At 39.1% G+C, this 14,379-nt stretch overlaps 1 protein-coding gene across 1 annotated transcript; it reads right to left on the bottom strand.

Annotated features, from left to right (window-relative positions):
• Positions 1 to 18: 18 nt before the first annotated feature.
• PPID (peptidylprolyl isomerase D) lies at positions 19 to 12,584 on the bottom strand. The gene is made up of 10 exons (XM_056118962.1): positions 12,413 to 12,584; positions 10,675 to 10,815; positions 8,681 to 8,787; positions 6,751 to 6,939; positions 4,999 to 5,121; positions 4,741 to 4,847; positions 2,849 to 2,990; positions 1,264 to 1,350; positions 1,129 to 1,171; positions 19 to 526 (listed from the first exon to the last, which is right to left on the bottom strand). Exons 1-10 carry the CDS (start codon positions 12,495 to 12,497, stop codon positions 438 to 440), a joined length of 1,113 nt encoding a protein of 370 aa, XP_055974937.1. The 5' UTR covers positions 12,498 to 12,584; the 3' UTR covers positions 19 to 437.
• Positions 12,585 to 14,379: the final 1,795 nt, after the last annotated feature.

Raw genomic sequence — 14,379 nt, 5'->3', positions numbered from 1 at the left:
TACATTCTATACATGGCTGCTTCTGAGTTACGAGTATAGAACTAAGTAGCTATGACAAACTACACTGATCCACAAAGCCTTTTTGGTCAACCACTGATGTGCATATCTAGCTATAAGACACCAGCACAAGTAAACCACAGATACAACAAGAAGTGAAAGAAACAATATACAAATTTAAGCTTTAATCTGTTTATTCAGTAAGTGTCTCTTTCAGGTTTAAAATAAGCTGGACACGTTCTTTGTGAATAATGCAGATAGCCATTTTTAAAAAACAATTTCACTGTATTTGGCAAAGTTATTTAGTGAATCCTTATCAGTATTCCTGAACTGTAAACATGGCAAACTGAAGTATCAAACACATTATGAATCACACAATAAAACAAAGACCGTTATTTTTTACTGCTTTTATACAGCCCACTCATTAAAACTATTACTTATTAAGCAAACATTTTTGCATATGCTGCTTTCTCTTTCTCTTTTTGTGCCTTTATCTTCTGCTTGACTTTCAGCAACTCTGCCTGGATCGCTGCAAAATAAGTACATAATTACTTAAAACATCCCCAAAATTAAATTAACCAGCAAACTGATGGTTTCCTAAGATCAAACATTTCCTTAAATAATCAAGCCATGTTCACAGAAAATTTTAATCTAAGAAAGCAATCACAAATATGAAAATAATGAAATAAAGATTTAGGGAGCTCTAGTCGATTATGCAAACTTTTATTAGAGCAATAAATATCTCCCGTTGTCCAAAAATAAAAGAATCCACAGATATACTTTAGTATTACATGTAGTAACACTTATTTGTTCTATACAACAGCTAGAACACTTAGTGAAACACTTAGTGAAACTAAAACACTTCAGCTTAAGAAACAGGCCCAAACATTAAATCTACTGTTAACAACTTTTTTTTCTTACTGCTATACTTTCAACTAAAGTTAGTCACGAGCTAGTGACAAAAATAGCTTTCATATATGTTAATATTGGGGTTTCTATACTACAAAGAGACCTTGCTACCTTCTTTATTACAGTTGATCAGTGCCTGGCCCAATAAAATGCTTTAGCATCTGCTGAATAAATGAATAAACTATTAACAAAATGATTTACACACAAAAACTGCCAACTTACCTTTATCTTCTGGTGCTATCTCCTGAGCCTTCTTAAGATCAGCCTTTAATTGAAAAAAGAATTATAAAAATATTAAGGTCCTTATTTATGAAGGTCACTATCTTCTAAAAACTGAAATTACGAATGAAATTTTACCAGTGCTTGGTCATATTCTTTTAATCCTTGCCATCCTTGAGCTCTACGGTACAGTGCTTTGGTGTTTGATGGATCTATTTCAAGAGCCTACCCAAAAAAAAGAGATTGCATAGAGTATTACATATGCAACATCACAATTTATTGCCTAATTTCTCCTTCACTACTCTAACGAAGCTATACATAAATCTCTCTCGTTAAGTCAACTGGCATGTTAATTTTGTCTACCTAGAGAAAGTGGCACAGTGTACACAGTTCAATTAGGTTCTTGGCAGTGAGCTTGGTCAAATCATATAACATCTCCAATAGGAAACTGTGTAAGTAATCCAATGAGTTCCACAACTATGGGACCCAGGCCTCCATGACTCAATGAACCACATCCACTGATGTCAGAATCAAAAGGTGACTTCATTGGGACTCATCTCAGTCTTAGAAATGGCCACTCCTTTTCTACATGTAGCTAAGCCCAATATTCAGCACATAGCTTGAAACAAGAGGCAGTGACTTGGATCTGCTTTCTCACTGACGGTCTTTAAACATTCCACTATCTGGAGAACACACTAACAAAAGCAGTGTTAATGGCATTTAAATAAAACTACTTCAAATATGTTAAAAAGCCATATTGTTTCTGATGAGTGTGTATCTACTATTCTATGATCCTTTATATTCTAACCAATTATTTCTATAATTTCATATTCCATTAAACTTTTTCTGCTCAGTCTATCTCCTCTTTGGCCTCTGATAAAAATCATTTCAAATTAAATATATAATTTATCTCCTGAGCCACAAAGATAGCTCTTTGAGGTCATATTTAATCCCCAGCACCTTATAGTTCCCCAAATTCCACAAGCATCAACTCCAGCGGCAACCGAAGTGGCATACCAGAAGTAGTCTCTTGGCCCTGCTAGGTAAGTCCCAAAAACAAACACAAAAATGTATAGGAATACAAATAGATTATTCCTAGGTCACCAACATATCCTTCGATAAGTATTTTCTTCTGAGATATATTTCCTTATTTATTTCAGCTAAACTACACCTAACCGCAATGTCAAGTTATTTTATTACTACTTGCTGAGTATAGCTGATCTATACAATGCACATAAAATGCAAAAAGAATTGTGCAGTTTGCAATGTTTTTCCAAACTACAACAGAGTCCTTTTACTGAATGTCCACATGAAACTGATCTATGTGTTCTAACGTATCCATTCTCCCTATAAAATCCTGATGAACCTACACTGAGCTGATTTCCTGGCTTGGATTCCAGTATTTAGCATATAAGAAATGCTTAGTACTATATGAACTGTAACAATATTAATTAGTATGTGCTTTGAGGAAAAGCATCTTTATAAAGCATTTGGTAACACAAACTTTAAAAATAGATTGAGAACCAAAGGCCCATAATATTTAGATATAAGATGACTTTTAGGATCTATACAAGTATGCAAGACATTATAAGTACACTAGTATAAGTGTTATACAAGTATTTAAGTATAAAATTATATAAGATGTTATATGGGTGTTTCTGCTCCCTTTCCTTCCTAAAGTTTAACATTAAAATGAAGAATAATGAAGAAAAATGTCAGTTACCTCCAAACAACTGTCTACTGCTCCTTGCCAATTTGCCATCTTCAGTCTACAAGCCCCAATATTCAGCACACAGCTTAAAGCGACAGGCTGCAGCTTCGCACCCTGGGCTTTCTCAGTGACAGCCTTCGAACACTCCACATATCTGGAGAACACAGAAACAAAGGCAGGATTCTTCAGCAATACAAATATGATTGCTTTTCAACTGTCAAAAAAACTCACATCTGATAGAAAATATTAGTCTTCTCACAACTTCCCATACAGATTTTTCTAGAAGAAAATATTTGTTCCAACTTTATCCTGGGGTTCAAAGAGGTACCTAAAGACAGTGTACTATTAGCACTTTTTTAGGCTTGCATTTCAAGCCCCTGCTCTCCCTTGAACATACAACTCCCTTGTTTGTGTATCTCTTTGCTTTCTTGCTCCTTCAAGCTCATGTTCTCTCTGGGACACATTCCTTTCTTTCCTTCTCCAGATTACTTCTAACATGTCAAAGTTTCAAAACTTTACTGCAACACACACTTTTAGAACTCAGGTCCCCATTATATACTTTCTCTCCATGTAATTATGTCTGAAAGCAGAGTTCTCATTATGAGAAAATAAATAGGGAAAGGTGCAAACACAGTTTGAAGGAACCATATCTGGCTCTGTGCTCAGGGGACCATCCACGGTGTCCGGGATTGAACCAAGTCAGCTATGCAGCCCCCTGAATTGTAATTTAACATAGCTTCTAGGACCTGGTCACTAAAAAGGTCCTAAAAACACTGAGCACACCTGGCTCCTAATATCTGATGTTCACTGTCTGAAAGCAGAGTAGAGAAGGCTCCTAAAGTAATTACTAGGACCAAATCTGGTGGTGAGCTTATTTTTTGGAGGGGGAGAAGGTGCCAAAAAGAGAAAACGAATAGTACTCACAGAATACAAACCAGACAGATGTGGACCGCTCCTAGTATCAAATAAAATGACTGAATCGATTTAGATGGATACCAAGTAAGGGGGAAGGGAGCCGAATTCAAATGTGCGAGATAATGTTTGTCAGTTAATACTTGTGGAATTTATGACAAAACTAGAGAATTATTGCAACCATTAACATGAAATACTGAGACATGAGGTTGGGACTGGTTATTTGCACAGGATCACCTTTAGTTTGTGAGTACTTATTATTTCAAACTTTTATAATGAATACCTGGTTACCACCACTTTAACCAAGTGCCAAAAAAAATAGATCAAACTGGTAACATTTTCAGATGTGATATAGAAAGCACACTGTTAGCAAAATATTTACCTCAACTAACCTTGAGGAAGCACAGAGTATTCTGCAAGAGCACTGACTCTCCACAAATAGGAATGAATAAAATACATGGAGCAGGAACTAGTAAAAATTAGAGAAGCCCTAAGACAGAATAAATGATATAATGCACAATTTTGGGTCTGAACAAAAAAAAAAGGAATCATTTTAGAAATGATTATGGGCTCCATATTATTACATTATTTTGGTAATGTTTTACACTAAGGTTATATAGCACGTCCATATTTCTTTAAAATTATCTGCCAAAAATAGGAGTAAGTCATGGAACTGCAGCTTTCTTTCAAAATGATTCAGCAGAGACCACAGCAACAGATCGGTGGGTAGGTCTAAAGCGGCTGACCCAAGTTTGATATCTGAAACGTGGTGCCCTGAGCCAGCCAGGAGCAGTTTGAGAGTGCGGAGTCAAGAGTAACCCCTGAACACTACCAGGTGTGTTCCCAGCTCACCCTCCACCCTGAACAAAAAAATAAACTTCAGCAAAAACAAAGAAAAGCTAACATACCTCTTTAACTTGCCAAAAATAAACTGAATTTAAGTTTATAATTCAGCTTACAAGATCTTAAAAGTGATTTATTAAGAATATTACCTTAAAACCTTCGTGTATTTTTTAACAGCCATCTCCCAGTTCTGGGATTTGAAAAAAGTATTTCCAATGTTTTTTAGGTCTTCTGCTATTAATAAAATTTTATCTACCTGAAGGAAAGACAAATACATTGGCTTTTAGTAACATAAATATTAGGTTCAATCATCAGGACTGATATATTCTGTCAAATATATGAATCAAAGTTTCATTAAATAGTTTTACTAATATAAGTAAAGATTGACTAATCAAAAAAGTACTTACATCCTTTAAATCTATATCTGCATCTTCAGGGAAATCTGGGTGACAGTCACCAGAGCCATCTTTTGGAACTATTCCCCAATCATCCCCCTCTTTCAATTCTCCACATTCTGCAATAACGCACAACTGTAAAAATAATTCTCAATTAAAGAACTGAACTACCACGTTGAGTTTAACAAAATGTCCTCAGCTTAAAATCTTTATACTAAAAGTCATGTGTAATACTACTCAAGTCACTTCTGAAACAGATTCATACATTAAAAGGCTTACTTCTCTGCTCTAGTTACAATTATGCCTGCCCTTTATATGATTCCAAGTAGTATCATCACTTAATGTACAAAAATATTTTATGCTACTCAGAAATTCAGATTACAGAGTAAGATGAAAATTCTCTCATTATCTATGTAATTTTCTTTAGGTGGGGCATGTGTTTATTCATTATTCTTTCCTTGACACAACTGTCTTATCTCAGCCAGAATATTTAAGACTCCAAGTCCTACTCACAACTGCGGCAGCTACACTGGGGAACAGTACAACCATTTTAATTTGTAATTGGAACATAAACATCTTCAAGTCAAACAATCTAGCCTATTCCTAACCCATAATCATACAGGATGTGCAAAAGGTCAAGGAACATTAAATAATAAAATCAAGGTCAGAAAGAAACCCGCATCCACTGCTGGTTGGGAATGATGACTGGTTCAACTTTTTTTGGAAATTATGGGCACTTTTCAAAAAATGAATAATAGAGCTTCCATATGAGTCACCAGTTCCACTTCTGGGTATCTATCACAAAGGCCCCAAAACTGTATTCCAAAGGAGATATTTGCAGTTATCTTCACAGCAGCACTGTTCATAATAGCCAAAATCTGCAATTACTCCAGTGCCCAAGAGGAGATGATTGGATAAAGAAAGTATGGTATACATAAAGCAATGGAATACTACTCAGCTATACGAGAAGATAAAATCATGCATTCTGCTGCTGTGTGGACAGATCTGGAAAGGACCACACTGAATGAAGTTGGTGTGAAAGAGGGACAGATACAGAACTATCTCCTGCATACCTGGGATGTAAAGAAACAACAAATGCCCAGAGGCAACAAGTGAGAAATTGGTCTTTATAGGAAGGATATCACTGCGGGGGGAAGACACGACACAAGACAGAGGGTGAAGAGTTTATTATTATTATTATTATTATTATTATTATTATTATTTTTGCTTTTTGGGTCACCCAGAGATGCACAGGAATTATTCCTCGCAGTGCTCGGGGACCATATGGGATGCTGGGAATCGAACCTAGGTCAGCTGCTTGCAAGGCAAACGCCCTACCCGCTGTGCTATTGCTCCAGCCCCGGGACAAGGGTTTAGTGTTTGAATGTTCCACGCATAAAACCCAGTAATCAATATTGTAAATCACAGTGCCCAAAACTTTAATAAAAATTTAAAACAAAGACGACCAAGGTCAATCACCAGTGTCTATAAAGAATCTAAGTTTTCTGTCCTCTTTCTTCTATGTGTTAATGCACACACTGACACAACGTTTTGTATTAAGTACCCTAATAAAATTTACCAAGACTGAAGTTGAAATAATTAAAATCTTCAAATGCTTAAATCTTTGTTTTTGATTTCTAAGAAAAATGGCAGGTAAATCTTCCTGTACCTAACATTTTGCAGCATGTTAACTATCTGATCCTTTAACTGATATTCATTAAGAAAGCCAACTAACACAAGAGTATTTCAATAATTTTTACTTACTTTTGCAGGTTTTTCATCTTTCACTTCCACATTTTCCAGTATCTTTGCCACACCCATCCCCTTAATTACTTGGCCAAACACCACATGTTTTCCATCCAAATGAGGAGTTGGAACTGTTGTGATAAAGAACTGAGAACCATTGGTATTGGGGCCTGCGTTTGCCATGCTCAATAAACCCTCCTGATCATGCTGTAGAAATACAAATAATTATAAGAAAACAAAGATTAGCACAGTATACTAGTCTGAATCGTTTTTATTCATCAAATATATAAAAGCAGTAGTGTAAAACCATTTAGATCCAAAAACAATGTAATTTAACTTTTTATACAAACGGCAAATTTTCACAATCACTTTTTAAATTTTAAAAAACTATAGAGTATATTTGTTAACCTACAGTGCTGTATATCTGAAACTTATCTTATATGTCAGTTACGTCAATAAAAATTCACTTAAGACCAAAAAATAGGTTCAAGAATTAAATAAAATTAGATAAAAAAAACTTAATTTTTAATTAGAAGTGGTTATTTCTAAATTGGTCCTATTTAGAAGAAATTTATTAAACTTTATCTTTAAGAAGACACTACATAAGTTATACTTAAGATATTGCATTATTATACTTTGCCCTCTTTAATGGTTTTAAGACCCGAACCATCTTCCCATTTGATGCCTTTTATTTTAGATTGGTACATCACTTCCCTCAGGAAATACACCAAAGTGCTACATACATCTTGACTGCAAATGTCTGCCTTACCATCAACTTGTTCCAAAGTACTGTAAACCCAGTTTCTTTATGTTTACCTTGTCATCAGGCTTCCTAAACTTGATCCTAGTCACCCACACACTCAAACTTACAGGTTAGTCTTTCCACCTAAATGCCTTTTACACCTTTACATCTAAATCTAAATCACCTTTCAGGGCCACCAAAATTGCAGAAAGCAAGAACTATGTGTGCTTTCAATAGGCTACTTGTTTTAATCACATGATAATCACATATTTCAGTTTCACATCTTTCTGGCAGCTTCCCTCCCCAAAGAGTAGCTGCTTTTCCAGCCAATAGAATATTAGTTAACTTAGTCTAAGTACGCATTTTTCCTGAATATTATCCCTTAGTCTGAACCATATCATACTTCTTCCTATAGAAAGTATATACAAGGAAGTCTCGAACTAGTGTATTTCATACTTTTTTATTCTCCAGTTGTCCGATGTATTCTAATCCTGTCTTCCTGATAGATTGAAATTTCCATGTCACTCATGAAAACATTTTATCTTTTTATTTTTAAAAGTTCTTTGGTGCCAGTGACAGTATTATTAAATATATACTAGGTAGTCAATATATACTATTTAAGAGAGAGATGACATTTGTCTTTCAGATAATCCTAATTACCTTGTTCAAATTCCTCATTTCCAAAGATAGCACTTTACTTTTGTACTTACATGTCAATTCTTACAACTTGAGTGGTGCAATATACCCGATTACATCTTGGGATAATGAAGATAAGGCACAGGCACACTAATGTCCTTTAGGAGCTTGGACATTAACCATATCCGCTAGTTTGCAAATCCCCTGACATCCTGGATATTAGCGATGGTTTTGTTGCTCTTCAAATTCAAGCATAAACATGCACAAGTTACCATCCTTCACATAATGAGAACACTTTCCCTGGAAATAATCTTGCCAGGTGGTGGACACACTTAAAATTCACTGGCTTTACTGAAGCATATCAACACACTAAAGTAACTTAGGTGTGTTTGCCAAATGAAATCATTAATTGGATGTAACTTTCGTAATATAGATGCATACATGCAAATATTCACAAGAAAAGGAACATCTAAGCACACCTGAGATATTTGTAGGTGTCAATCCAACAAGTATCCCAGACATATAGCAACTGTTACTATTAGCAATGACATGCATTTCTGTCTACTTTACCTTGTAGTAGAAGTTTTCATCTTCAAATTTTTCACCATAAATACTTTCTCCACCTGTCCCATTCTGATTTGAGAAATCTCCACCCTGAATCATAAATTTCTTAATAACTATAAAAAAAGAAACAGTGAGAAATGAATCACTTCAACAATGTTAACTCATGAATATTTAAAACCTACTAAAATATGAGTCCAGTAATGTCACCATCCTTTCACCACATTCCTCCCCATAATTTTCATCTCTTCTCAGTCTTTTTCAGTTGAGTCCAAACTACTTTAACTGCCTGATCCCCAGTAATACTCGGAATTAGTTCACGTGACCCCTCTGCTATGAAACTATGACTGAGACCCCAAAGTTGGACATAATTTTTCTTCCGGTCTCCAAACTCTACCTTCATTTTATAACAAAAAATCAGTATCATGACTCTACCTCTATTTTATAACATATAACGTAATATAATGATCTGTCTCTTCCAGCAAACAACTTCCTGTAAGTATGGCAACTCTATTTTTATCCTTGTAACTGTATTTATGACAGGATACACCTTAATAATATCAACTGAATGTTATTCCCAGTATACTTGTTACCTTAATAAAAATAATTCAACAAATTATCACTTGATTCAGGATTCCTAAGACCACCCCATGAGGAAATTCCCTGGACTCATCACATGTTTGGCTTTATTAAGCAATGCCGCACACAGGTAGGTTATAAAAGAAAAGAGAGTTGAGGAATCTGTATGCAGGCTTCCTTATGCTTTCTTCCTCCCATAAAAAGTCTGTTTTTTTGTCCAAGAAAACGCATCAAGATGTGTAAAATATTTCATAATAAGCCTAGGTAACTATACAAAATCAAAGTTAAATTCCAGTTGAAGAAGAGAGGAAGGGAGGGAGAGAGGGAAAGAGAGAGGGAGAGGGAGAGGAAAGAGCAGGAAAAATTGATCGATCATGTGGGCTCTCTGCTTGGCATAAACCAAAATTCCAGACTCCCAACAGGAAAGCAGAAGCTCAGCACAAATCAAATTGCTTGTAAAAATAGCTTAGGCATAGTAAACACCCTTATGATTTAGTGAGCAGATCAAGTAACAAGCACCAAATTCCCAGGCTCCCGCCAAGGGCTCCTCATAGACATATTTTTCTAAGGATAGCAGTTTTTGGGTCTACTAGGTTGATACTTTTCTAAATATACTTCATTACATTATTTCAGTATTTTATTAAACATGTATATTAATGGCTTAAATATTTACAAACTAGTGCCATTTTTTCCTAAACAAATCTCTCTTAAAAATATTAGCACTCATAAAATGAACTTATTCACTAAACTAATATTTACTGAAGGCTCACTTACTAGTCGATGCTAAAGACAAGATCAAGTTTCTGAACTCAAGGAGTCTGCAGTCTATTGGAAGAAGCATCAAATCACCACTAAAGTATACTAGTAAGTATGATCAGCAGTGCAATATAACCTTAAAAATTGCAAATGGGCCAGAGTGATTGTACAGCTAGTAGCATGTCTGCCTAGCACGCAGACAACCTGGATCAGATACCAGCATACCCCATATGGTCCCCCCAAGCCAGCCAGGAGAACGCCCTAGGCACAGAGCAAGGAATAAGTCCTAGTCATCACAGGTGTGGCCCCCTCAAAGAAACCAAAAAAAAAATCACAAATTACACTAGGTTGATCAAGATGCTGAACCAATGTAACTTCTTACACCAGGCAGCAGTCAAGATACCTTAGGCCTATTTATAAATTATAGTCACTCTTTCTCCACTTAATTATATTGGGATGAAGAGGGCTGTTAAAGTAGTCCATGTCTCAAATAAACTTTAGTACCTTCCATAGTCAATTTCACCTTTCACAATCCTCCCTTATGACACTGAGCACATGTAGCCTAGGCTCAGTAAACTTCCACTTCCTACCCAATGACTGCTGCCCTCACTCTTGGAGAACAGGATTTGTTTATCTCTAAGGAAAATCAGCTTCAACTTTACACTTACTTCGATGGAAAGGGCATCCTTTGAAATGGAGCGGCTTTCCGGTGCTGGCACCGGTCCCTTTTTCTCCTGTACACAACGCACGGAAATTTTCTGCAGTTTTGGGTACAATATCTGCAAATAATTCTAAGACAATCCGGCCAACTGAAAGAAGAAATGAAACCATGTTAGTACATGAAACAGTCAAAGGACAAAAATGGGTAAAAATAATGGGCCACTTTTCTTATATTCACATTTAGTCTTACCTGCCAGTGAGAACAGTACAAAGGTTACAGTGCTTGTCTTCATGCAGCCCAACCAGTCGCAGAACTGCATCTCCTGGAAATGCCACCCAACCAACCCCACACACACAAACTGCCCCCACCCCCAGCATCACCAGATATGGACCAAAAAAAATCCAGTCTATCTAATGTGAAGTAGGGCATATCATAATGAATTTTAAACAATCAACTGTTTTTGTCCCCCTACATCTTATAAAGGACCCAAAACAGCCGCTTAAAATCTTCAGACATCCCGCAGAACAATCACTTTTTAAATCTGAGGGTTGGAGCGATAGCACAGCGGGAAGGGCGCTTTGGCCTTGCACGCGGCCAACCCGGGTTCGGTTCCCAGCATCCCATATGGTCCCCTGAGCACCGCCAGGAGTAACTCCTGAGTGCAGAGCCAGGAGTAACCCCTGTGCATCGCCAGGTGTGACCCCCAAAAAGCAAAAAAAAAAAAAAAAAAAAAAAAAAAAAAAAAAAAAAAACCTGAGTCATTTCTGGACTCGGAATCCCCAATCGCCAAGCGATCAACCAAAGGAAAGTCCATTATTCTAGGTGGTCGCGCCGGCCTAGTGTGGTTATTGCTCCAGCTATAGTCTGGGGGGTGGGGGGGGGGGGGACCCGCCTGGCCTGGGGTCGGAAGAGAAAGGTGAAAGAAAGTTCCAGACGAATCTAACGGCGACGAATACTAAGTGAGGCTCGCATTCATCTCCCAAAGCAACCTGAACCCTGAACGTCCACGGGCGTGCGTGGACCTGTCGCGAAAGCATCCTTGCACCCGAGGCGTCTGTGTTCCGGCGCGTTCCAGAACGGGAGCTGGTCGCTGACCGAGCAGAACACGCGCATCGCCACGCCGCTGGCGTTGCCTAGGCAACCACGCTGCCACAACGGGCTCTCATTTCCCCCTCCGGGGCCCAAACCAGAGAAAAAATGCCCCCCCCTTGGACCTCCACATTAAGAATCTTGGAAAAGGGGGTGGGGGGTTTGAAAAAAATGCAAAAAGCAATATGCGAGGACCACTCAAACGTACTGATGGATTTCGCGCGCACGACCTGAAATTAATCGGCGCCCTCCCCCCCCCCAAAAAAAAACGCATAGGCCAAGGGCTTCCTGAACGTCCTACTACATCTAAAAAAGACTAAGTTGGCTGTTTTAAAGCCAACTTGAAGCGCACGCACAAGCGCGGCGATGCGGAAGGCCGCCGCAATCTCGGAGCCAGAAATTTCCAGAAACTTCCACAGGACCGCCGAGCGCCGGCCCAACCCAGCCCTGAGAGTCTCGCGTTTGGGTTTTTTTTTTTTTTTGCTTCCTCCTCCCTGCCGCCCCTCCACCAGATTCCCGTCTGGAAGTCATTTCCCCGGGTCGCCCCGGCCCTGGGCCGCCCCCCACCCTCGGACGCCATCACAACCCTCCCCCCGCCCCCGAATTCGGCGCGCAGCCTCCTCGGGGTCATTTCGTGCAGATCCCAATCCGCTGACCTCTCTCCCCTCCGATGTCCACATCCAGGAAGACTCGGGGGTTGCTAGCATTGGAGGGCTTCGTCTCGGGGGAAGGGTGCGACATTTCGATCTGCAAACGCTGCGAGTAACCGGCCCACGGGACCTCGTGGCGGCGCCGAGAACGTCTCTCTCTTCTTACGGAGCTGGAGGCGGCGCTGATGAGCCACTTCCGGCCAGAGGCCCGCCCTCCCGAGCCTTCCGGAGCTTCCGGGGCGGTGCCTTCCGGTGCCGCCTCTGCGGCGTTTCTTAGCAACGGCGCGGGTGCCTGGCGTTGGTGCTGACCCTCCAGCTCGTCCTGTTTGCTCCCGGGCTGCGCTTAAGATCGCCCTCGCCCCTTTTACTTTTTAAGTTTCTAAGTCACTCCCTCTGGTTAAACTCCTGTCCTCCAGCCTTTTCATCTGTCACCAGGCCCCTCGACCTCCCACCGCCCATTGATTTTGTTCATTTCACCAGTTTCTTGCTCCTTGTCCTTTTCCACCGAGATGGACACGCCTTCGGAACAATCACCCCATAGCAACTCCTTTTGGCTGGTTTACCTGGGGCGCAGTGCCTGACACTGCCAGGTGGTGGTGGCTGGCATTTCGTTTAAACAGTGTAAGTGGTGAGGCTAAAACTGCAGACTATTGAATTGGGGTGTCTGATCTTTTTTTTTTTCGTTTTCAACATTGTATTTATTCCTATAGCAATGTAGCCTCCCCACGATAACCCCTAATTTTTAAGGGAAGTAGTATGTTCTGGTGTATATACATTGGAGCCGGTCATCTGGAAGCAACTTGATGCTCAGGTTTCCTTATTTTTCTTATAAGAAAGTTTAAACAAAAAGTGTAGTAATACAACACAGAGTTTGTTTCAAAAAAACAAGCAGGTTTATGTCCAGAACTGAACATAAGTGGTCGCTTTATGGAAGGGAAAATCCAGTGCTGCTTTTCCTCTATCAAATCTGCCACCAGTTATGGGGTGAATCATGTTCTGTTTACTGCCCTGTCTTAAAAGATTGAGAAATTATTTCTATTCATAGGGTACCAACTAGTCTAAAATACTATACACTGAACTAAATTCAAGTTCTGACTGATAAATCCTAAGCCTGTGATCGAAGAAACGACTGATTTCTCTGAACTTGCTTCTGTTTCAGTAAAATGGGAATAGAATCAATAAAATTTGTTTTATTAGGATTTTTTATTACAATTATTGCAATTTGTTAGGATTTGTATATATAAGTCCTATGTACATATTAAAAACTAAAGTAGTGTTATATGTTTGCTTTGTAAAGGCTAAAGTGGTCTTATGCACACTTTTTTTTTCTTTTTGGGTCACACCTGGTGATGCTCAGGGGTTACTCCTGGCTCTGCACTCAGGAATTACCCCTGGTGGTGCTCAGGGGACCATATGGGATGCTGGGAATCGAACCTGGGTCAGCTGCGTGCAGGTCAAATGCCCTACCCACTGTGCTATCGCTCCAGCCCTGCACACTATTTTAAAACTTTGTGACAAATAGTATATTATCTGTCTTTATGTCAACCAAATCTAGGGGAAGGAGAAGTAGCTCAAAGAGCTGGAATACATGCAGAGTGCTAGGGGCAGCACCGCTGGCGTGGACCTGGTAGTACTGAATCACACAACCAAGCTAGTATTGAGGTTACTTTCCCCTCAAAAGTGTTTAAATCTAGAAGCAAGGGACTGGGTAGAGTCATGAATGAAACAAATTTGACCAGGATTGGATTAACTGAGAGCAAGTAAAATACTACTTGTGACTATATGATGTGTAATCACAAAAGAAATATGAGGCAATGGGGCTGGAGCAATAGCACAGCATGTAAGGCATTTGCCTTACACGAAGCCGACCTAGGTTCGATTCCCAGCATCCCATATGGCCCCCCAAGCACCGCCAGGAGTAATTCCTGAGTGCATGAACCAGGAGTAACTCCTGTGCATCTCTGGGTGTGACC

The sequence above is a fragment of the Sorex fumeus genome, unplaced genomic scaffold (genome assembly GCF_029834395.1).
Source record: "Sorex fumeus unplaced genomic scaffold, SorFum_2.1 ptg000039l, whole genome shotgun sequence".
Taxonomy (NCBI): Eukaryota; Metazoa; Chordata; class Mammalia; order Eulipotyphla; family Soricidae; genus Sorex; species Sorex fumeus.
The sequence above is the reverse complement of the archived record's forward strand: the minus strand, read 5'-3'. Positions and strand labels throughout refer to the sequence as shown.